Genomic DNA, 25,871 nt, shown 5'->3' on the forward strand with positions numbered 1-25,871 from the left:
TCCATGTTCTGTGTACTGTGGGAGACCAGATATAGTGAATGCAGGGTCCGGGGAGACCGGATATAGTGAATGCAGGGTCCGGGGAGACCAGATATAGTGAATGCAGGGTCCGGGGAGACCAGATATAGTGAATGCAGGGTCCGGGGAGACCAGATATAGTGAATGCAGGGTCCGGGGAGACCAGATATAGTGAATGCAGGGTCCGGGGAGACCAGATATAGTGAATGCAGGGTCCGGGGAGACCAGATATAGTGAATGCAGGGTCCGGGGAGACCAGATATAGTGAATGCAGGGTCCGGGGAGACCAGATATAGTGAATGCAGGGTCCGGGGAGACCAGATATAGTGAATGCAGGGTCCGGGGAGACCAGATATAGTGAATGCAGGGTCCGGGGAGACCAGATATAGTGAATGCAGGGTCCGGGGAGACCAGATATAGTGAATGCAGGGTCCGGGGAAACCAGATATAGTGAATGCAGGGTCCGGGGAGACCAGATATAGTGAATGCAGGGTCCCGGGAGACCAGATATAATGAATGCAGGGTCCGGGGAGACCAGATATAGTGAATGCAGGGTCCGGGGAGACCAGATATAGTGAATGCAGGGTCCGGGGAGACCAGATATAGTGAATGCAGGGTCCGGGGAGACCAGATATAGTGAATGCAGGGTCCGGGGAGACCAGATATAGTGAATGCAGGGTCCGGGGAGACCAGATATAGTGAATGCAGGGTCCGGGGAGACCAGATATAGTGAATGCAGGGTCCGGGGAGACCAGATATAGTGAATGCAGGGTCCGGGGAGACCAGATATAGTGAATGCAGGGTCCGGGGAGACCAGATATAGTGAATGCAGGGTCCGGGGAGACCAGATATAGTGAATGCAGGGTCCGGGGAGACCAGATATAGTGAATGCAGGGTCCGGGGAGACCAGATATAGTGAATGCAGGGTCCGGGGAGACCAGATATAGTGAATGCAGGGTCCGGGGAAACCAGATATAGTGAATGCAGGGTCCGGGGAGACCAGATATAGTGAATGCAGGGTCCCGGGAGACCAGATATAATGAATGCAGGGTCCGGGGAGACCAGATATAGTGAATGCAGGGTCCGGGGAGACCAGATATAGTGAATGCAGGGTCCGGGGAGACCAGATATAGTGAATGCAGGGTCCGGGGAGACCAGATATAGTGAATGCAGGGTCCGGGGAGACCAGATATAGTGAATGCAGGGTCCGGGGAGACCAGATATAGTGAATGCAGGGTCCGGGGAGACCAGATATAGTGAATGCAGGGTCCGGGGAGACCAGATATAGTGAATGCAGGGTCCGGGGAGACCAGATATAGTGAATGCAGGGTCCGGGGAGACCAGATATAGTGAATGCAGGGTCCGGGGAGACCAGATATAGTGAATGCAGGGTCCGGGGAGACCAAATATAGTGAATGCAGGGTCCGGGGAGACCAAATATAGTGAATGCAGGGTCCGGGGAGACCAAATATAGTGAATGCAGGGTCCGGGGAGACCAAATATAGTGAATGCAGGGTCCTGGGTTTAGTAACACTTTAAGGATTTGCATCTGAATAAAGACAAGAAAATGTACACATTCTATAGGATAAAGCTAATCTCTGACTGCAAGAAAACATTTTTAAAAAATGATTCAATAAACACAAAAGATATAAAACAACTTTGCACCAAATGCCTTTTTCAATCCCAGATATTACCTTGTAAAAGTAGTGGTGAAATCGCTGGGCTGTGCATAGCCTGTGCTGAGAGAGCAGAGCATTGGGAGGGGCCCAGCAGGCTCCACCCATTACAGGCTGCCTGCAGAAAACTACAGGAGGGGGTGGAGACAAGACCAGTCACCCTGCACAAGGAGAGAAAAGCAGCAGTGACCAGACTTTACTGCAGAAAGCATCTACACAGAGGCCAAAATGTACACTGGATTTTTGCAAAGATCTAGAGGAAATACACAAAGCACACCAAGATTCAAGTAAGCCCACATAGGACACATATGGTAAGAGTCAATCTGTTCTTATCCCGGAGTTCAGCTTTAAAGGCTTTTTCGATGACAAACTACAAGTGGAGTTCTACTTTAAATGCCGGCTATTAAACAAGCGAGCGGGTAGAGAACAGAACGTACATCGGCAGTTCCGATTGTGATTAAACAGCAGGCGGGAGATGTAATCTGTGTAATCACTAAGTGGACAGCGTGGCGCGTGATCGCAGATAATGGACTCCATGCCTTACTGAAATCTCTTTACAGCAGTGTAGGAATCAGGATACATGGAGGTTACACTGTAGCAGTTTCCATGTGAACAGGATAAGAAAAGGTTGATGTGACTTGTTCCCAACATAATGCGCAATTGTTCCCGACACAAGCCTGCCTAACCTCTTCACACGCACCTCTGAGCCCATGGCCACTAAATCGGGGTACAACAAAGAGCCATCTTCTGCAGAATAGGGAGACCCTAGAACAGGGTTGACCACCTGAACCCCCTACAGCTGGGGTGCACTTCTGTCTTGCAGCACTGGGGTCCTCGGTTAGAATCCCAACCAGGACACTACCTGCATGGAGTTTGCATGATCTCACTGTGCTTGGCTGGAATCCCTCCTACACTCCAAACATGTTGCTAGGTGAATTGGCTCCGGGCTGAACTGGCCTTAATACAAGGGGTGACAATTTACTTCTCGGAATGGTCTGTACCCAAAAAAAAAAATGTTTTAAATCATATATATTTGCTTACCTGCACACTAGCGGCTGTTGTCACCTTCAAAGTATTCCCCTTGTGAAGCGACACACTTTCCTAGACAACTGTGCCACTGCTGGAAACATTCCCGGAAATCATTTTCTGGGAACGCTGCGTAGTATCTTTTTCACGGTGCACTGGACTTCTGGAATGTCATCAAATCTGTGGTGGTGGTTGGTCAAGTTTCGGAATGGATTTCTGGCCTAGGAAATCTCATGTGCAGGAGCATTGTCATGGTGCAGAATCCACTTGTCAGGCCAGCATTTTGGAATTTTCCTTCAGATACCTGTAACCTTTTCATTTTTCACATTCATATGTGTCCTTTGCGTTTTTGGCTGGCCACTTCTTACGTCATCAAGGACATCTTCCTGCCCCTTCTTAAACCACCTGTGTAATTGTTCCTGACATAAGCCTTCCTAGCAATTTCAGACGCACATTTGAGTCCATGGCCACTAAATCAGAGTAAAACAAAGAACCATTTTCTGTATAATTGGGAGATCCTAGAAGTGGGTTGACCAACTGAACCCCATACAGCTGGGATGCACTTCTGCCTTGCAGCACTGGGGTCATCGGTTCGAATCCCAACCAGGACAGTAGCGTCTGCATGGAGTTTGTTTCTAACTGTGCTTGGCTGGAATCCCTCCCACACTCCAAACATACATTGCTTGATTAATTGGCTAATGTCTGAATTGGCCTTAATACAAGGAGTGACAATTTACTTCTTGGAATGGTCTGTACAAAAAATATATATATATATATATATATATATATATTTGCTTACCTGCACACTAGCGGCTGTTGTCACCTTCAAAGTAGTCCCCTTGTGAAGTGACACACTTTTCTAGACAACTGTGCCACTGCCGGAAACATTCCTAGAAATTGTTTTCCGGGAACGCTTTTTTGAAAATCTTTTTTGCGGTGCACTGGACATCTGGAATGTCATCAAATCTGTGGTGGTGGTTCAGAATGGATTTCTGGGCCAGGAAATTGCGCAATGTGCAGGAGCATTGTCGGGGTGAAGAATTCACTTGTCAGGCCAGAGTTTCAGTCTTTTCCTGATACCTGTAACCTTTTCATTTCTCACATTTGCATGTGTCCTTTGTGTTTTTTTTAGCTGCCCACGTCTTGCATCATCGTGGACATCTTCCCACCCCTCCTTAAACCACCTATGCCATTCAAAACACACTTGATTTCTTCAAGGAATGTTCATCATAAGCCTGTTTCCCTCGCACGTTTGCCAATTTTCACACAAAATTTGATGTTATTCTTCGGTTCCAGATTCCTGTCACTCATTTTCTGCTAGCAGCGCAACACACATACGGGTTACTTCTTATAATATTCCATAAAGACTAAGTCAACTGGTTTGCGATCCAGGTGAGTGCAAGATAGAAGATGTCAGAACACGCTCGAGTGTGAATGGCTGTGTGACTCACCACCATAGTGCTACGCTGCGGGCATTCCGGGAATTATGTTGTCACACCTTGTATGTGTATGTAGAGATAGAGACTTTAGGGGATCATTTAGACATGCAGAAGCCCTTGTCACCCTCTGAAGAGTGGTCTGCAATGGATTACTATGGACAAGCAGCTGAGAAGTAATATGTTGCCTCCTCATTGCCTTTTTTAACCTTCAAAAGGTCAAACCACCACGTAGGATCTGCGTGCATTGCAGCACACCGCTCCCTCATTAATTAGAATGGAATGCATTTGCTGGTGGTAGTGCCTGTCGAATATGACAGGGGGTTTAATTTTTTGCCACGAAGCAAGATGTCAACCATGAAACATCTGGCAGCAATCATCCATCAAACTTTTCCCGATTCCGTAAAGGCCTGGGACGTTTTACAAACACTGATGAGAAGACCTTCATTATACAATCTAATGTGGCTTTTTGTTTGAAAGTAGAATGGTCATTGCAGGAGTATTAGAGAAGAAAACTGCAGCTAAAAAAGAGGTTTCATTGTAGGCAATGTATTCTATCCCTGCCAGATTTTAAACATCTTTGGTTACATCTTGCAATGAAGTAGCACTAAAAGGGGCTCTATTACCAATTAAGGAATAGGAGAGGATTCATACCGAGGTCTGCGTTTTCTCTCGGTTCAGTTCTGGCTCTTCTACAGACTTACACTGGGGGGGGGGGGTGATCTCAAAGAAAGATAGAAGCTTGAAGGATCTCCGATTACTAAATAAGCTACATTTCAATACAAAAATTCTATACTAATGCTAAATATTAGGGGAAATGCACCTTGACATAAGCTCATAGAAATGGAGGAACCCAAAGGCCTGGTCATGACATAAAGCTGATATCCAGCCAGGGATGTTGCCCTCTATAAATAATACCTCCCACCATCCTCTAGCACAGGACTCTCCATCCTTTCTAAAGGAAGGGACAGTTTATTGTCATTCAGACTTTGAGGGGGCCAAGCCGTGGCCATGGGGAGTAAAAAATGCCCCGGAATCAATGGGAGTAAACAATGCCCTATCATTGGTGTCAGGGGAAGGAATATTCCTTTATCATGGATGCCAGTAGGAAGAATAGTGCCCTACTGTTGGTGCCAGTGAGAAGAACAGTGCCCCATCAATGGGGCCAGTGAGAAGAATAGTGCCCCATCAATGGTGCCAGTGTGAAGAATAGTGCCCCATCAATGGTGCCAGTGAAGGGAATAGTGCCCCATCAATGGTGCCAGTGAGAAGAATAGTGCCCCATCAATGGTGCCAGTGAGAAGAATAGTGCCCCATCAATAGTGCCAGTGAGAAGAATAGTGCCCCATCAATGGTGCCAGTGAGAAGAATAGTGCCCTATCAATGGTGCCAGTGAGAAGAATAGTGCCCTATCAATGGTGCCAGTGAGAAGAATAGTGCCCCATCAATAGTGCCAGTGAGAAGAATAGTGCCCCATCAATGGTTACATAGTCTGGCTGAAAAAAGACAAAAGTTCATCCAGTTTAACCAAAAAAAAAGTTATAGTTCTATACCTACAGTTGATCCAGAGAAAGGCAAAAAAAAAAAAAACAGCAAAGCATGACCTAATTTGCTCCAGCAGGGGAAAAATTATTTCTGATCCCCCAAGAGGCAATCGGAGTGTCAGTTTGAAGAATAGTGCCCCATCAATGGTGTCAGTGGGAAGGACAGTACACCATCAATAGTGTCCGTGGGAAAACTAGTGCTCCATGAATGATGTCAGTGGGAAGAATAGTGCCCCACTGTTGGTGTCATTGGGAGGAATAGTGCCCCACTGTTGATATCAGGGGAAGGAATAGAGCCCCATTGTTGGTGTCAGTGGGAAGAATAGTGCCGTCATTGGTATTATTGGGAGGAATACTGCCCCATCATCAGTGTAAGTGGGAAAAATAGTGCCCTGCCATTGGTGTCATTGAAAGGAATAGTGCCTCGCCATTGGTATAATTGGGAGGAATAGTTCCCCATTGTTGGTATCAGGGAAAAGAATAGTGTCTTGCTGTTGGTGTCAGTGGAAGGACTTACAGACTTACACTGGGGGGGCGGGGGTGATCTCAAAGAAAGATAGAAGCTTGAAGGATCTCCGATTACTAAATAAGCTACATTTCAATACAAAAATTCTATACTAATGCTAAATATTAGGGGAAATGCACCCCTAATATCAGTGGGAAGAATAGTGCTGTCATTGGTATTATTGGGAGGAATACTGCCCCATCATCAGTGTAAGTGGGAAAAATAGTGCCCTGCCATTGGTGTCATTGAAAGGAATAGTGCCTTGCCATTGGTATAATTGGGAGGAATAGTTCCCCATTGTTGGTATCAGGGAAAAGAATAGTGTCTTGCTGTTGGTGTCAGTGGAAGGAATAGCGCCCCATCATTGGTGTCAATAAGAATAATAATGACCCGCCCTTGGTGTCAGTGGGAAGAATAGTGCCCCATTGTTGGGCTCAGTGGTAGAAATAGTACTCTATTTTTGGTATCAGTGAAAGGAATTATGCCCATTGTTGGTGTCAGTGGGAGGAATAGTGCCAAAAGGGCTGGGTAAAAGGAAGAAAAGGGCTGCATGTGCCCCCTGGCCCGCAGTTTACAGTTTAAAGAGCCCCAAAAACTCATGGCCATGTTATGTGCAGGCTTTGAATTGAGTCATCATTCTTCTTAGCTGTAGAATGGGACATTCCTTCTCTGGGTGTCTACATTGCGGTCGGGTGACATGGACACTACCCATTGGCTGTCCATTGGTGGGGTCCTTACAGAATTTGAAGGCTTGAGCAGTAATGTGGTGAGGGCAAAACAAGGTGGAGGCAACTAGAGCTGATGGCTAGCAGAAGAGGTTTTGTCAAGGGACATGGGACAACTAAGTCAGTTAAGTGAAAAAGGGCTTAGGAGGGCAACCAAAAACCTTCCAAAGCCTCCCAGACAATTAAATGGTGAATGAGTGGAACTTTATTTTTACCTGGAGAATTTAAAAGAAGTTTACCTTTTGTAATGTGCTACTATATGACCAGCTCCTGCACCGTAATCCCCAAACGCCCCCCCCCCCCCCACTGTGACTGTTAGCGGAGGAACTTCTCCCCTGCTAGCTATCCAGCCACGTCTTTCATTCTGTGAATGGGAAACTGCGGCTGTTGGCATGTAATTCTCCATAAACTACCATGGCACTGTTGAACGCTCTGGTTGTTCATTGATTCTTCCTGTCAGTGTAAAACCACCTGTCTGTACAATGTACAAGCAGACAGATTACACTGACAGTCTGTAGGAGTCTTGCATTGCACCAGCAATCTCCTGAGCACACGTGCAATGCTTTACAGGCTTTACAGACTGCACCTGCAAAAAAAAAAATGTGCATTTACTATTTTCTTAAAAAGGTGAAGTTATCCTTTTAAGATCGCTTTCCTTTAACTTGGCAGTCATTAAGCAGTGTAACTAATCACATCCTTCATATACAAATGTAAAAGTAAAATCAAACATTTTAATCAAAATATTTCAAGTTATAATAATAACATAATAAATGTACATGCTGAAAAAAAACTCCACCGTTCTTCTCCTGGTCTGGTCACAACAAAACCAAAGCTTGGTAAACAGAGCAGAAAATGCTCTGAAAATAACATTGAAGGACTTAGTGGAGGCGTCTAGTCCTAATCTCAGGGTCAGCGCTCTGGGACCTTGGATTCATACCAGGCAGAAAAATGACTTTGCAAATTTAACTGTAACAGAGTAAACTGTCCCTGAATGTGGCGTACAATACACAAGAACACAGTACGGGTATATACACATAGATAACAGGCTATACAGTCATAGCCAAAATTCTTGGCACCCCTGCATTTCGGTCAGATAATGCACTGCTTCACCCAGAAAATTACAAATGTTTTGGCATTCTCATGTTTATTTCTTTTGTGTGTATTAGTGTGACACAAAAAAAAGTGAAGAAACAAAACCAAATCCGACACATTCCATGTAAAACCCCCAAAATGGACTGGACAAAATTATTGGCATCTTCAATTTAATATTTGGTAGCACAGCCCTTGTAAAAATAACTGAAATCAATCACTTCCAGTAACCATCAATGAGTTTCTTACAGCTTTCTACTGGAATTCTTGACCACTCATCTTTCACCAACTGCTCCAGGTCTCTCGGATTGGAAGGGTTTCTTTTCCCAACTGCTGTTTTGAGATCTCTCCACAGGTGCTCTATGGGATGGATATCTGGACTCAATGCTGGCCAGTTCAATACTGTCCAGCACTTTGTCTGAAACCATTCCTGGGTGCTTTTTGACATGTGCTTTTGGTCATTGTCCTGCTTTTTGACACTGGGCCCTACATTGCACCTCAGAATTCTTTGATAGTCTTCAGATTTCATAATTCCATGCACACGGTCAAAACATCCAGTGCCTGAAGCAGCAAAGCAACTCCAAAACACTAGTGAACCTTCACCATGTTGTGACTGTAGGGACTGTATTCTTTTCTTTAACCTCCCTGGCGGTATTCCCAAGTGTAGCTCGGGGTAAAATTTCAGTACCACAAGCGGTAACCCCGAGCTACACTCAGGAATACCATGCGGCGCTGCTCTGCCATCCCTCGATCACTTACCTTGTCCTGCGCTCCCACGATGTCCCTCCTGCAGTGTCCCCAGCAATGTAATCCGGTGGATGCCAGCATCTGTCTTCTGTGTTCCGTCCCTTGTGAGCGTCAGGACGTACGGGGGACAGAACCGGCGGGAAATTTGAAAATGACAAAAAGTGACATTCACTAAAATCACATAGTAAAACATTACTGTATTAAACCATTTCACATACATTTTGTCCCGAGTGCTTTGTCCTGCGCCCTGCCTGCATTTTTACTGTTCTTATTGCCTGGAAACTAAGAAACGTCCATGGTGTCCAAAAAGCGTCCCTTTAGGTCAAAAGCAGTTTTAGACCGACTAGAGAACAGCGATAGTAAATTAGAACCACTTGCAGAATTGAGTGATGATTCATGGGGAAATTCGTCATCAGACACTGAAAACGATTTTGCGACTTTGCTCAGTGATGTGCTAACTTGGTGCTATATTTCAGATTTCAGTGTTTTTGGTTTGATTATATTTAATTAAATTTATTATATTATTATTTTTTAGGATTATTTATTAAATTATAATTTATGTCTTCGTGTTTCAAGTTTTATCATACCCGGGATGTTTACTAGACTCTTGTTCGGACAGATTTCAGTGAGTTATTCCTAAAAATTACAGGCCTACAATATAAAACCCTAAATTTCCATGCAAAATAATGATACCGCTTTCAGCACCAAAAATCTGAAATAATCATACCACCCCGGGAGGTTAAAGGCCTCATTTCTTTTTCTGAAAACAGTAGAATGATGGTCTGTCTGCAGAACATTCTCCCAAAAGGATTTTGGCTCTCCCATGTAAGTTCTGGCAAACTCCAATCTGGCTTTGTTATGTTTCTGTGTTAGCAATGGGGTCCTCCTGGGTCTCCTACCATAGCATCCATTTTCTCTCAGATGGCGATGTATAGTGGGAGCTGACACAGTTGTACCCTGTGCCTGAAGGTCAGCTTGGATTTGTCTGGAAGTTGATTGAGCCACCATTTGAACAATCCATTGTTGCAATCTTTGGTCAAGTTTTCCTCTTTTGTCCACGTCCATGGAGATTAGCTACAGTGCCATGGGCTGTAAACTTCTTGACAATGATTAGCACAGTGGACACAGGAACATTTAGATCTCTTAATTGATACAGGTGAGTTTAATTACAAATTACAGGAGCATCACAAACTTGGAATGCAATTATTTCTTACAATTTTGAGAAGGTGCCAAAAAATATGTTCAGTCCATTTTTGGGGTTTTGTGTGGAATGTGTCAGATTTTGGTTTCTGTTTCACTTTTTTGGGTCATACCAATACAAACAAAAGAAATAAACATGAGAATGCCTACACATTTGTAACTGAAACAATTTTCTGGGCAAAATTATGCATTATCTGACAAAAATGCAGGGGTGCCAATATTTCTGGCCATGACTGTATATGATCGGGTGACTCTACAAAATCATTTGCATATTCCATAATAGCACAGATGGGCAGCAGGAGAAAGAAAGGGGACACCATCAAACCTCAATAGCTGTAATTTTTTTGTTTTCCTATTCTGTTAATTCAGCATACAAAACATAAGGAGATTGTATGGGGATGTTAAAGTGGACCTGAACTCAGAGTGAAGATTTGCTAATCCTGTAAATAACATCAAGATACAGTATATGATACTCCATTCTAAGCAGTACCCTGAAATATGTTGTCAGGAATGGACTCGCCACTTGTGATGGGACTCACCTGCCTTGTGGGTTGCAGTACCAGTGCTGGCCAGCGGGTGCTCTCAGCAGCCAGAATCTCACTCCTGCAGTCAAGCCATCACCTGAGGCTGATTGCAGGAAGTGTATTTAAGCAGGGTCAGGCCTGCAATCAGTGCCTTGGTGTATTGTTCCCATGAGCCCCTGTGCCTGAACCTGATCCTGTCATCTGCCTTCCTGATCCCTCTGCCTGACTCCTGATATTGATAGAACTCTGCCTGCACCGACCCCGGCTATTCCTGATCTCTCTCCTGCCTGCTCCTCTGGTACCTTGTCTGCCTGATTGTTCCTGACCTGGCCCGTCTGACTACGCACTGCCTGCTCCTTTGTACCTTGTCTGCCCGATGGTTCCTGACCCAGCCTGCCTGACCACTCCCCCTCACCAGCCCTGACTACTCTGGTCTGTGTGCTTGTACTTTCCGTTATCAGTTGGAGGTTTGGTTTTGTTTATATTGTGCGTTTAAATTTTTGTATAACCTTTAATAAATTATATTGTTTACACTATACTTGAGCCTGCGTTTCCCTGTGTCAGTCCACACATCTCTGGTCATACCCGGATCCCTGACATATGTGCTAGAGAGGAAGCTGTATCTGAAGACCTGCACTGCAAGGATCTACCTGCTTCTACATTACTCCTTCATTCTGGGAATCTGTGCTTTTTCCACCTCTCCTGCTGTTTCTGAGAATATCCCACCACCAGTCATCTTTGGGCAGTACTGGTGACTTATCCTAAAGTTCCTCACCAGAAGGCTCACTATGGTTCAAAAAATATGAAACAACTATCACCCTCCTCAGTTGCAAATATTCACCTTTCTCACCAGTAACAAAGAGAAATAACCAGTACTTCTGGGTATAGGGAAACATGAGACTCACTACCCTTTCCCCAACGTGAAGGGAGTTCCAAGTCCTGTGTAAGCTACATGATACAGCTTGCACCATTTTCTTTGCCCCTAAAAACTAAAAGTGGTGGGGAACCAAATGGAAGGTATGTGTAGCAGGTAAGTGAACCTTTCGCATTTGCTCCTGTGCAGTTTTATACACAAGTTCACTTTAGGACACACCGTGGTCGTTAGTCAGCGTTGCTTGGCCCAAGATGTTAACATTCTTGTGGAAGCTATTTAAATAGATGGAATAGCGCATCCCGAACTTTGACAGCCCCAACAGTATGAGTGCTTTGAGAAGTAATGCCTGATGAATGACTAAATGTTTATGGAGCCAGCTTGGAATAGCCTTTCAGACCTGATGGTTGGTAGAAATTGTCAGCTGTTGAAAACATGTGCCCCCTTTAAAAGCTCATTCTGCTATGTCAACAATCTGGTAGAGATGCCCGATACAGAACTTGGCAAAATATGGTTTTACCTTAATTTGCCAAGTTCCAAAGCTGATTGGATGAACCTTTATTCACTGTTTATACCTCTGGAAACACAATGTAAAACATATTTATACAATCCCTCCTTTTCTATTACTTCTATTATCAAATTACATTTGTGCTCTTGACAACTGACTGAGCAAAGGATCATGGGATTAGTTAGCTGAGGACAACAATAAGAGAGGCTTAGTTTAACCATGAAAGGATACATTCCAAGAATAACGGCTTCCAAACACTTAATAGGTAAGGATTCTCTGGTCATTTCACGGGCGGTCTCCATTAACCTAGAAGACAGATAAGGAGGAAGACTCATAACTGGAAGCAGAGCAGTTTATTGATTAGCACTGTGGCTTTGCAGAGATGGGCCCTGGATTTCAATTCTACTAGGGTCACCGTCAGCATAGGGCTTGCTGTGTAGCTTGGTATTTGTATCTTTCTGCATCTCCCTGAAACTAATAAATGTGTGTCTGCATGACCATGGCATAAAATGCGTAGGGAGGGAAAGGATTGCGCTGTACCGGGCCCCCTTCCATCCCTTTGTAGAAGTAACCATAAAAGTAAGAATACATAACAGAGGTCACCTTCGGAGAAGATGCATGTCCCAGCTATTAGTAGATTCAGAGATATACACACAAGAAGTTTTGCGAAAAATCATGACTTTCCCCATAAAAGCAAAGCTTGGTCCTGCCCCTTCTAACACTCCAAACCACCCTATTGGTCAATCACGTTAAGAAACAAAACAGCAAGTTGGGCAGGTGCGGTGGGGTGCAACCAAGCTCAACTAGATTTATTTTAAGCTTCAGATGCCTATAATTCTAGATCAGCAATTCTCAATTGGGTTTCCTCCAGTGGTTGCCAAGGGATTCCTTGAGCCGCGGCTAACTGATCCCTTATCTGATGGAGCATACATAATTACAGGTTAAACATCACTTAGAGGATCTTTTAAGCTGTCAGAAAGCATTCCAACCACCAATGAGGGTACTGTTCCCAATAACCTCCTCTTCTTGGGTCCCCAGCTGGCACTTCTGGTCTCTCCCTCTGCCGAGGGCCCCCAGAGCAAGCTCTGGGGGCAATCATGTGTGCTCGCTCCCCAGCCGATCCTGTATGTCCATAAGACATACAAAACATGGCTGGGCCCCTCGCTCCCTCTTTACTGTCTGTGATTGACAGCAGTGGGAGCCAATGGCTCTCACTGCTGTGTCTCAGTCAATGAGGTGAGAAAGACCCCAGAGAGACCAGGCTCTCATGCACAGCCCTGGATCATGATCGGGGTCAGGTAGGTATTAGGGTGATGTAAGGGGGGAGCTGCACACTGAAGGTTTTTTACCTTCATGCATAGAACGTATTAAGGTTAAAAACCTTCAACCTTTACAACCACTTTAACCCGGTTATGTCTGCCATACTCAGCCAAATTTAATCCAGCACTGCTGTTTGCATCTTCTAGGCAGCCCATAAATGATTCAATTTTCTTTCCTTCCAGCACAGTTGAAAGCAAAGAAAACTGCTTCAATGTCTCCTGCAGCACTATTGTGCTCTTCCAGCGGGGATCCTTCCCGGTGGGCAGAACACAATGATTAATGTTAGTGGCTATAGCCACCGGCAGTAATCACATGTAGAAAAATCTGACAGACTGGTTGTACACAGGTCGATCGATAGATCAACCTGGGAACAATCAGCCTGCTCATACATAGATCAAATCTCAGCCACACCGGGCAGAACCGGCCAAATTTCAATCATCTATGGCAGGCTTTAGCATTATATAATTAAGATATATTGGATCTTACAAGACATTGCTGCCAGCTGCAGAGGGGAAGGAGTGGGAAGAGTTCCCATTACCGTCTATTACAGACCTTAGGAAGCATCTACAGGTTCAACATGTGCTGAAAATTGCTTGCAGCTTCCAAAATGAAATCAAAGCAACACAAACCTGTACGTGTTATTAACACATATTCTTACATTTCAAAGATTAAGCAAAGCATTTATTAAACATTTTAAATGCTTATCAATTGCCTGCAAATAACAACCACGTAAACAGGCCCTTAGAGTTCCCCTTTAAAGATCTCTACTTAAAACCCTGGCACAGATGTCTAGACAGATTACCCCGACATGTGTCACGCAACACTTCCAAGAATGATGTACCCATGGGAATTCCCACAAGAAGGGGCCTTTGTGTGATACTGCTGTCAGCTGTCTCTTTGGCCCGATACATGAAGTCACAAGAACAATTTGCTTCACATAACCTATTTAAAATGTTTGTCTGGCAGGACTGGATTAGGAATAAATTCATTACCATTATTTTTGTATTTAAAGGCAAAGGCAAGTAATTTGAAGCGGTTTGTGTGCTTCATGTCGAAATTAAAAATGCAATTTTTTACAAAATATATATATTTTTTAAAGCAGATCAAAACTGTATCTGAGCACCACAAACTGAAAATGCAATTTAGGTGATTGTTAATATTTAATAATATTTGCTATGAAACACATTCATCCATGTCCTCATGATTTATTTTGTAGAGAAATCACTTTGAAAAACATGCCTCTAGCATTTCTACCTGTGACCATATTGAGCAAGGGTGGCAGATTTATGTATATTTATCTATATATCTATGTAGCGTTTACTTCCTAGAATCCACCTGCCCTCAGCTCAGGCATGAGGGTGTGCTTAGCTAAAAAAGTCCCTCCTCTCCATGAAAGAAGAAAAAATGCCATGAAGACTCCCGGGATGTATGACATTCTGGCCTAGACCAGACTAGAAGAAAACTAAAAATAAATAAAACCAGTAATGATACGTTTCTATTTATTCGCTGATGCTAGAAGTAAAACGATTAAACATAGCTAATGTTGATTGAAAGAGTTTAGTTCCGCTTTAAGTTGTATAAGAAAAAAATATTTCATTAACTTCAAGTGTTTAACACTGACACCTTACCCATGCAGAGGAAAGTTGGAGGGGAATCAGCAAAGGGTGGGCGCCATTCAAAGCCCCCCAACTTTCTGGCATTCCCCCATCCTCCGCGACCTCCCATCCCTTTTCACACCTCACCTTTATCATTACTGGCACTGAAATCAGCAGTGTCAGCGACCAAAGGGAGCTGTGACGTCATACCCTTGATCATGTGACCTGCTCCCCTGTGCCTGCTAGGCCTGAGCCCTGTCATAGGGAAGTAGGCTGTATGCCACACTTTGACAATGTTATCAGATGTGAATGTACTGCATTGCCCAAAGGTAGTGTGGATGTGTAATTTCCTACATTGGGGCTCCGTTTCCAAGGCAGGCCATACATTAGCCATCCTAAAGATCAGGACAAAATTTGCTATGTGGTTGGTCCTGAATTAAAGTGCTAGTAAACCCACAACAGTAAAATCAGTCTGTATATGCAGTAAAGCATGCTTGTACCAGGGGCGGACCGACCATTTGGAAACTCGGGCACTGCCCGAGGGCCTGGGGTCAGTAGGGGGCCTCATGAGATGCCCCTGGTACCTTTTTCATAGGCTTTTTTGAGTTTGGGCAAGGACACAGGGGCCCCATGATCCCCTATTGCCCGGGGGCCCCATGAGTTGTCAGTCCGCCCCTGGCTTATACTCACTGTGGAACCTAAGGGGTTAATCCTCTGCATTGTGTAAAAAGGCTGCTTGATCCTTTCTTCTCTGTTTTTCCCCTTTTTCAAGCGACCACCTCTTATCTCCTGATAAGACAGACTGAACTGTAGGCATTTGCACATGCTCAGTTTGGTGTGTATTGCTAGAGAGGTTTTTTTTTTTCTTGAGAGAGTGCATGTGATCAGCACAGGGGCAATCAGCACTGTCCAGACAGAGGTCAGGGGTTCTGCATCCTCCTAGAACAGAAAGAAAACTCCTCCTACAAGCTTTAGCTAGTGCTGAGCTTGACACTGATAGAAGTCACAAGACTACTCTAACTGATGATGAGAAAAGGGATTTAGCAGTTTATATTTACTAAAATAATTGCATTTCCATGTTGTATGTACTGTAGGAGACCAGATATAGTGAATGCAGAGTCCTGGGACACCGGATATAGTGAATGCAGGGTCCGGGGAGACCGGATATAGTGAATGCAGGGTCCGGGGAGACCGGATATAGTGAATGCAGGGTCCGGGGAGACCGGATATAGTGAATGCAGGGTCCGGGGAGACCGGATATAGTGAATGCAGGGTCTGGGGAGACCGGATATAGTGTATGCAGGGTCCGGGGTTTTGTAACACTTTAAGTTTTCATCCAAACAGCGGATACATCTGATTGCTGTTCGGGTATTCTGACAGCTATTAAAATACAATACCCTCAGCAGGAGATTCGCCCATCTGCACTATATCGAAGTGTATGGCCAACCTAACACGCTCACATAGGTGAGAGTGGGCCCTTCAGGGATATGGACCCTGAGCAAGATATTATCCTGAGAAATCAGCTGCTTTGTTACTATGGAGAATTAAACTTGGCACATTAGACCGATAACCCCAGTATGGCTAGAACAAGTGAGGAAGTTTACAAAACACTTCCTCTGTATTAGAAATGACATTTGTTTTGTGGTCTCGGGGTTCTTCCTCATTTATACAACTTTTGCATACTTGCTAATTTGTTACCTAGCACCCAACAATATTATGTCAAGTGATGTCAGCAAAAAAGTTCCTCATTCCACTGAACAAAGTCGCCTTCCTAAATCATTGTTACACTCTTTTTTTAAAGCTTTAGTTTAATAATTATTGTAATAATTTATTAACCTTTATTTAATAAGGCTTTAATTTGGTACACCATTTTTCATAAATACCTGGCCCATGCTTTCTTTTTTTTTTTTATTAGTAGTCGGCAAAGAGAAAAATGAACAAAATAGAACAGTTTTTAATCAAAATGTTTAAACTTTAGCACGGTTTATTATTTTTTTTTTTTACTCATTGTATTGCACTGTGACAGCTGCACCCTTCCAGCTTCAGCTGTTTCTGTGCTATTTCAGTTTTTTTAAGCTCCTAAAAGCTATTATCAGCATGTTATTCTTCTCCTAGAAGCGAAGCAGTGTTATCCTATGTGTCCATGCACACTGCTTTAGGCTATTAGCGTATTTTGAGATTCAGCATCTAGGAGCAGGAAAAAATATGCTTTTTACAGAGTTTTTTTGGAGCATTTTTCCAGGAGAAAAAAAATGCCAAACGCTCCTATCAGCTTTCCTCTAGCTTTTTTTTTTTTTTTCTTTCTACATGTATTGTAAAAACACTAATAAAACGCTTCTAAAACGCTAATAAAAAAAATACTATTACCAGCATTTTCAATCCAGCGATCTTTCCAGCAGTTTTTGAGCTTAAAAATTGCTAGTGTGCATGAAGCCTTAGAATTAAGTCCATAGATGCACACTCCTAGTTCTACATTCTCATGTACATTAATGAGAAACTTCACTCAATCAACATTGACTATATTAATCCTTTTTTTTTTTTTCAAGCATTAGTAAATATTTATTATTATTATGTATTATTTATTACAGATAATTATAGAGCGCCGTCAATTTACGCAGCGCTTTACATATATATTTACATTCACATCAGTCCCTAACCCTCAAGGGGTGTACAATCTAAGGTCCCTAACTCACATTCATTCATACATACACATACTAGGGGCAATTTAGACAGGATCCAATTAACCTACCAGAATGTCTTTGGAGTGTGAGAGGAAACCGGAGTACCCGGAGGAAAACCACGCAGGCACAGGGAGAACATGCAAACTCTAGGCAGGTGGTGCCGTGGCTGGGATTCGAACCAACGACCCTAGTACTGCCAGGCGGAAATGCTAACCATTTAGCCACTGTGCTGCCCGGATAGGAAAGTAATTTTTTTTTATATTTCTTTAGGTACTTCCTAGTTTCCATGCCTAGGCAAATGATGTCACATATCACAGGAGTCTTCAGGAGGGGAAGAGGTTTTTTTTCAGCTAAGCACCCCCCCCTGTCTTTATGCCTGATTTAAGGGCAGATGGATTCCAGGAAGTAAATGCTACATGAATCATCTGCCCTTACTAGTGATGGCCACAGCCAGAAATGTTAAGGATTGTTTTTCAAAGTGATTTCTCAGCAAAATAATGCATGGAGACATGGATGGATGGGGAGTTTGCTTTGAGTTAAAAAAAAAAATGAAATCGAGTTTTTGGTTTATGGCACTCGGATACAGTGTATTTCTGCTTTAATGTTCTCCCAGTAGCACCGTGCTGTGGAACATTAATTTATGGACTGAGGTAGAAAACAGGTTAAAGTCCAACCCCAGGCAAAAACTTTTTTTTTCTGATAGAGGAAGTATTACGTTGTTATTGCTGCCTGTGTTCTCATTTGGGATATTTCTCCCAAGCTCCCCAGCTAATTCATTTCAGAAGCCAGAATAAATTATTATTCTGGCCAATGAAAGGAATTCACGCCCAAGCGCTTGACGCCTGTAAAAGTGCCTAAACACTTGTAAAAGTATTAAACACTTTTACAAGCATCAGGCGTTTTTTCTGCCAAAACACTGCTGCCAAGAGGAGGGCGTTTTTAAAATGTCCTGTGTGCATGAGGCCTAATAGGGGCATAGGCATCAATAAAAAAACTAACAATGGTTCTAACATTCTGCCGTAAGAGAGTGATGAGGACAAATGTGGGGTTGGGAATGTGCACAATGAAGTTAATGCTGGAGCCTTCCTCAACCAGAAACATTTCTGCAGCCTTATTATCAAGGAATCTTCAATTGGCAAGCCGCTAGAGTTGTTTTAGTAAGGGGACAACAGAAGCAAGGGAAAAAAATGGATATTTGTAATTGCAGACTTGCTTGATTTGACAGAATATATATATAAAAAGAAAAAACCTAATGTGTATCAACTGTGTACATATACTTTAAAAGAGTCAAAATGACAGACCTACTTGGTTCTTCAACCAGTAATTCTATATAAATCAGCGAATAGGAGTGACAGTTACATTTATAACAGCTCATCACATTTGCAATGTCAGCTTCATTACAGAAATATGCGATAGCGAGCAATACACTCTGGGATCACACTAAGCGGATTTACAGAGTAACTGCAATGATGTAATAATTATTCATACCCACTTAGCGGTCTGGTCTTCCTAATTTCAAAGAACTGTGTTCCAGTGTGGTTATATCTGTATTTCTGACATTAAGGAGAAATAACCAGAATGCAGTTCATCATTACCAACACAGCCTCATAAAAACTATTCTCAAATGTATTCCTGGTAGAAAACCAAAACATAGGTAATGCTATATATATATATATATATATATATATATATATATATATATATATATATATATATATATATATATATATATATATATATATACACACATACACACACACACACACACACACACACACACTAGTCAAAGACTATGGGCATGACATACTACTGTACAAGAGGTGATTGCAGACATACTACAGGAGGTGGTCAGAGATTGCAGACATACAGCAAGAGATGGTCAGAGACTACAGAAATACTACAAGAGGTGGTCAGAGAATGCAGACATACTAAAAGAGGTGGTCAGGGACTGCAGATATGCCACAAGAAATGATCAGAGACTGCAGACATACTACAGGAGGTGGTCAGAGATTGCAGACATACTACAAGAATTGGCCAGAGACTGCAGACATGCTACAAGAGGTGTTCAGACACTGCAGACACGCTACAGGAGGTAGTCAGAGACTGCAGACATGCTACAAGAGGTGGTCAGATACTGCAGACATGCTACAGGAGGTGGTCAGACACTGCAGACATGCTACAGGAGGTGGTCAGACACTGCAGACATGCTACAGGAGGTGATCAGACACTGCAGACATGCTACAGGAGGTGGTCAGACACTGCAGACATGCTACAGGAGGTGGTCAGACACTGCAGACATGCTACAGGAGGTGGTCAGACACTGCAGACATGCTACAGGAGGTGGTCAGACACTGCAGACATGCTACAGGAGGTGGTCAGACACTGCAGACATGCTACAGGAGGTGGTCAGACACTGCAGACATGCTACAGGAGGTGGTCAGACACTGCAAACATGCTACAGGAAGTGGTCAGACACTGCAGACATGCTACAAGAGGTGGTCAGAGACTGCAGACATGCTACAGGAGGTGGTCAGACACTGCAGACATGCTACAAGAGGTGGTCAGAGACTGCAGACATGCTAGAAGAGGTGGTCAGAGACTGCAGATATGCTATATGAGGTGGTCAGAGACTGCAGACATGCTATATGAGGTGGTCAGAGTTCATTTCATATCTATAAAATATGTCCATTTACATTACAAAAAAAAAATCTGACAAAGGAATTTCCAATACATGCGACAGTCCATTTGTGAAATCATGGAATCAACGCATTTTGCAATAAATTCCACGCCTACCGCACGTATGTCAGAAAGTCCATTCCCATATCCAAAGGAATGAGATACTGTATTTATTGCCATCAAGATGAACAAATGAACAAGCAGATAGAGGAGACCTTAATAGTCCCCACTGTGCACATGTACAGAGTTAAAGAGAATCTTGACACTTCTGATAATACTCTCGATTTGCTAAACCCAACTACAGTGTGACCAAACCCCAATTTTCAAAAATTCACCCCACTAAGATGAATCACAATGTGCAATGGACAATCCATCCCTTCCGTCTTCTACAATCAGAACATCATCAACTTGACAAGAAAGAATCACTTGTGTACTGTAAGAAACAAGGATCAAAGATGGCGCCCTGGCGTGACATGCTATAGGAGTTGCTGGAGAATGGAGACGTGCTTCGGGAGACAGTCATAGACTGGAGCAAGATTACATGAGGCGGATAGAAATCACTACTATAACTGGGCAATATGGAAACACAATTTAGTGTATGCAGGGACCCCGAGGCCTGCAGAAAAAGTGTCAAAGGGCCGCATGCCCCAAAGGTTGGGCACCAGGAGTATAAACTGCATGTGGTACTGGGACTTCCCCATCTTTCTGCTCAGCCATTCACATGAAGTGTTGTACTTTATCAATGAATACAAGGCTTCCTCTGAATGGCTGAGGTAAAAATCATGACACCATACTTCACTATTTAAAGTGAACGTAAACCCGGAGTAATGCTTTAACAAAAAAAGCAGCTGAACTACAAAACACATGAAATTTCTGCTCCAGAACCCACAGCAGCTAGATCACGGGACAAAGCCAGTATTTGTTCACAGGATCTCTGCTAAGGTGGAAGAACTGAGCTCGTGGTTAGTCTTCCCCTTAGGCCTCTTGCACACTGCAGCTGGAAAAAGTTCAGTACAGCATTTTTTTCCTGATCTAAAATGCAGGCCACTGTTTACAATTTGCCTGTACACACGGGCTCGTAAACATTAGCTGTGTATTCTTGAGTAAAAACAAAAATAGAAAAATCTGCGTTCCTGGTCGGTATTTTACACTGGTATGTACATGTGCGTGCAAATATGTGCATATGAACATAAATACTAATGGACTTTGCATAGGGGTGTATTGTACGCGTGAATGTGCATAAGCGCAAATACGCACACATGCGCAAAGAAAATGCCTGAAATTACAACCAGAATGCTCATGCTCAAACATCACTACCATGTGCAAGAGGCCTTAAAGTGATTGTAAAGGCTCTAGGTTTTTTACCTTCATGTAAAAAAACCTTCAGTGTGCAGCAGCCCCCCCTGCTCCCCAATACTTACCTGAGCCCCATTGCAATCCAACAAAGTGCTCAAGAACCTCGGCTCTCCCGGGTCTCTCCATCCTCATTGGCTGACACAGCAGCGGAAGCCATTGGCTCCTGCTACTGGCAATCGCAGCCAGTGAGCCAACGGGGAGTGGGTGGGGGGTGGAGGCGAGCCACAGCTGTGTAAATGAACACACAGAGAAGTGACTCGGGAGTGAGCCTCCTTGGGTGCCCCCATAGCAAGCTGCTTGCTGTGGGGGCACTTGACAAGAGGGAGGGGCCTGGAGTTCCGGCAGGAGAGGCAAGAAGCAGAGGATCAGGGCTGCTCTGTGCAAAACCATTACACAGAGCAGGTAAGTACAACATTTGTGTTATTTTAAAGAAAAAACAAATGAGCCTTTACAATCACTTTAGGCAGACAATAAGTACCAGTTACACTTACCAGTAACAGTGTTTCTGGGAAATCTTCCAGGATGGCAGGCCTACTTCTTGGAACCCCCAGAGACGTGCTCAATGACTCAATGCATCCGGCATCCGTATTGCTAGCGATGCAGGCTGATGCCAAGGCAGGGGCCATAATAGCTGCGTTAGCTTCCCAGGCTCTACGCAACAGAGACTCAGACCTACGGTCCATCTGATCCTTGATGTTACCCGAATCCTCAAAGGACAGGTCCGACTTTTTGGACACTTGCGATAGCGCCGCGCAGTTGGGTAACATCAAGGATTAGATGGACCATAGGTCTGAGTCTCTGTTGCGTAGAGCCTGGGAAGCTAACGCAGCTACTATGGCCCCTGCCTTGGCATCCTCCTACATTGCTAGGAATACAGATGCCTGGATGCAGAGAGTAATTGAACACGTCTCTGGGGGTTCCAAGAAGTAGGCCTGCCATCCTGAAAGATGACTGGAGAAAAAAAAAAAAATTGCCTGACTTCAAATTGCCATGTGTGACCAGTATGAGTTCCTTGTTGCACTGCATTCAATATACCGATGAGGGAAGATGATAGGGGGTTTGGCTAGGTGTGGGGGGGCAACAAACAATCTTCCTTTTCTTCAGCAGAAAATACGCCCTGATAACCTAAATTATACTTTTTCATATCATTGAAAACGCAAGAAATAAGCCTAAAATTCTAAAATTATCCAACGACCTTCAAGCACATGAACAAACATGAAGAGATGTTTTTAGAACGCATTATAAAGAAAACACATGACGCAGCGATATAAACAATCTTTCTTCCTGTGTGATCAAACCCTCCCAGCCTGTGGGGACAATGTTATACAATGGAGACACTGAGAACACACAGTCTGTTGTGGTCAAACAAGAGCCACAAACACAAAGACTACAGTTCAGGTGTGGACGTGTGAAAAGACATCCCTTCATCATCACCGCTCTGCCTTGACAAGGCAGAAAAGTTGGCTGACTTTGTACCTTGCTGAACAGGTGTGTAGAGACACTTCAGAAATGCAAACAAGATAAGAGATGGGGGATATGAGAAACAGAAAAAAAGAAATTACTTTTTTCCATAAAGCAGTTTTATCAATACCTTAAAAGTTAGACATATGTATGCAGACACATACATATCAGCAGTACAGAACCAATACAAATCCAAACTGGGGACAAGACAACACACATCAAGCTCCAGGGAGTCTACACAGAGGACCCTCAGACCTCCAAGTAAGGCAATCGGACTAGAATATACTTGTTGACTCTAGGAGATTCAGATGGGTTACCAACCATAGCTACAGTGCCTTGAAAAAGTATTCATACCCCTTGAAATTATCCACATTTTGTCATGTTACAATCTTTTTTTTCCATATGTTCTTTCCTTCAGACACACATTCCTACCATATATGACCCCCCATGATGGGACATACCCTATGCAGAGAAAGCTAGAGTGCTTTGAAACAGTATTCATACCCCTTGAAATTTTCCACATTTTGTCATGTTACAATCGAAAACATAAATGTATTTTATTGGGATTTTATGTGATAGACCAACACAAAGTGGCACATAATTGGAAGTGGAAGGAAAATGATAAATGGATTTCAAAATGTTTTACAAATAGATATCTGAAAAGTGTGCCGTGCATTTGTATTCAGCCCCCCTGAGCCAATACTTTGTAGGACCCCCTTTCACTGCAATTACAGCTGCAAGATTTTTTGGGGATGTCTCTGCCAGCTTTGCACATCTAGAGAGGGACATTTTTGCTCATTCTTCCTTGTAAAAAAGCTCAAGCTCTGTCAGATTGGATGGAGAGCGTCTGTGAACAGCAATTTTCAAGTCTGGTCACAGATTCTCAATTGGATTTAGGTCTGCACTTTGACTGGGTCATTTTAATACATGAACCATTCCATTGGAGCTCTGGCTGTATGTTTAGGTTCGTTGTCCTGCTGGAAGTTGAACCTCCGCCTCAGTCTCAAGTCTTTTGCAGACTCTAACAAGTCGTCTTCTAAGATTGCCCTGTATTTGGCTCCATCCATCTTCCTATCAACTCTGACCAGCTTCCCTGTCCCTGCTGAAGAAAAGCACCCCCACAATATGATGCTGCCACCACCGTTTCACGATGGGGATGGTGTGTTCAGAGTGATGTGCAGTGTTAATTTTCTGCCACATAGTGTTTTGCTTTTAGGCCAAAAAGTTAAATTTTGGTCTCATCTGACCAGAGCACCTTCTTCCACGTTTGCTGTGTCCCCCACATGGCTTCTCGCAAACTACAAACAGGACTTCTTATGGCTTTCTTTTAATAATGGCTTTCTTCTTGCCACTCTTCCATAAAGGCCAGATTTGTGGAGTGCACGACTAATAGTTGTCCTGTGGACAGATTCTCCCATCTGAGCTGTGGATCTCTGCAGCTCTTCCAGAGTTACCATGGGCCTCTTGGCTGCTTCTCTGATTAATGCCCTCCTTGCCCAGCCTCTCAGTATGGTGGACAGCCATGTCTTGAAGGTTTGCAGTTGTGCCATACTCTTTCCATTTTCTGATGGATTGAACAGTGCTCCATGAGATGTTCAAAGCTTGGGATTGTTTTATAACCTAACCCTGCTTTAAACTTCTCCACAACTTTATCCCTGACCTGTCTGGTGTGTTCCTTGGCCTTCATGATACTGTTTGTTCACTAATGTTCTCTAACAAGCCTCTGAGGGCTTCACAGAACAGCTGTATTTATACGGAGATTAAATTACACCCAGGTGGACTATTTACTAATTAGGTGACTTCTGAAGGCAATCGGTTCCACTAGATTTTAGTTAGGGGTATCAGAGTAAAGGGGGCTGAATACAAATGCACACCACCCTTTTTAGATATTTGCAAAAAAATTTGAAAACCATTTATCCTTTTCTTCCACTTCACAATTATCACACTTTGTGTTGGTACATCACATAAAATCCCAATAAAATACATTTAGGTTTTTGACTGTAACATGACAAAATGTGGAAAATTTCAAGGGGTATGAATACTGTTTCAAGGCACTCTAGCTTTCTCTGCATAGGGTATGTCCCATCATGGTAGGAATGTGTGTCTGAAGGGAAGAACATATGAAAAAAAGAAACGGAAAAAGAAAAAGAAAAACCCAGTGAGAGATGAGAACAGCAAGTTCATGTGTAAAGACAGATCTGCGCTTATTTTGTAAAACTGGGGAACCCCTATTCCCTCAAGGCTCCCGTTACACGGTTTCAGAGAGAGCCCTCCACTATCGTGTCCTGAGAGGCCTCCAAAAGGGTTGGATCATTGGACATGTCCACCAGACGTGGAGTAAAGTACCTTTTGCCTGCTTGCATCTCCTCCAAAAGTAAAAAATTGATGGAGATATTCCACGTAACGAGGTAGCAGTCCTATACCAGCATGACTTGAGCTTATATTGATTTTCTTATAAAGAAACATTTAAGGATCCCTTGTGAGTTGATGTGTTGATAGCCTCTAAATCATTGTCTGACAGATCCAATCCCAGATCACTTTCTAGAGATTCAGAGGAGGTAAGCAGAGGAGCAAAGAGGGATCTATTACTGAGGCCATCCAAAAAATGTCAAATTTGACCATATGAATACCTATTAAACACCTGCTCTCAGTGAATACAACTATTAACCAAATACCTAAAAGTTAGATGCTGTGTGTACTTACATAAAATGCTAAATTATTAATATAGAATATCCCATGTATTGCAACTTTAAACATATGGCCAGAAGGAAAATGAAGCTGTTCCTGACAAAGCGGAAAGTGTTTTTCAGTATTTAGTACATTTTTTAACAACCTATTTTATTGTAGACCAGACCTGTCTGCAGCGGGAAGTGAAACATTTAGCAGTGGTATTACAACCACTAAATGTGACAG

The 25,871-nt window shown here is 43.3% G+C and overlaps 1 protein-coding gene across 2 annotated transcripts in view; it reads right to left on the reverse strand.

The window, feature by feature from the left end:
• The window catches only part of VASH2 (vasohibin 2), a 146,570-nt gene that overhangs the window by 51,767 nt on the left and 68,932 nt on the right, over positions 1-25,871 (reverse strand). For both annotated transcript variants that reach the window (XM_089677781.1, XM_089677782.1), the window contains exons 4-5: positions 18,954-19,010; positions 12,101-12,175 (exon numbers count right to left, since the gene is read on the reverse strand). In XM_089677781.1, the coding sequence (XP_089533907.1) occupies positions 12,101-12,175; positions 18,954-19,010 (132 nt within the window). The remainder of the gene's footprint in view (positions 1-12,100; positions 12,176-18,953; positions 19,011-25,871) is intronic.

The sequence above is a fragment of the Staurois parvus genome, unplaced genomic scaffold (assembly GCF_062004578.1).
Source record: "Staurois parvus isolate SC_StPar_1 unplaced genomic scaffold, SC_StPar_1.0 ptg000192l, whole genome shotgun sequence".
Taxonomy (NCBI): Eukaryota; Metazoa; Chordata; class Amphibia; order Anura; family Ranidae; genus Staurois; species Staurois parvus.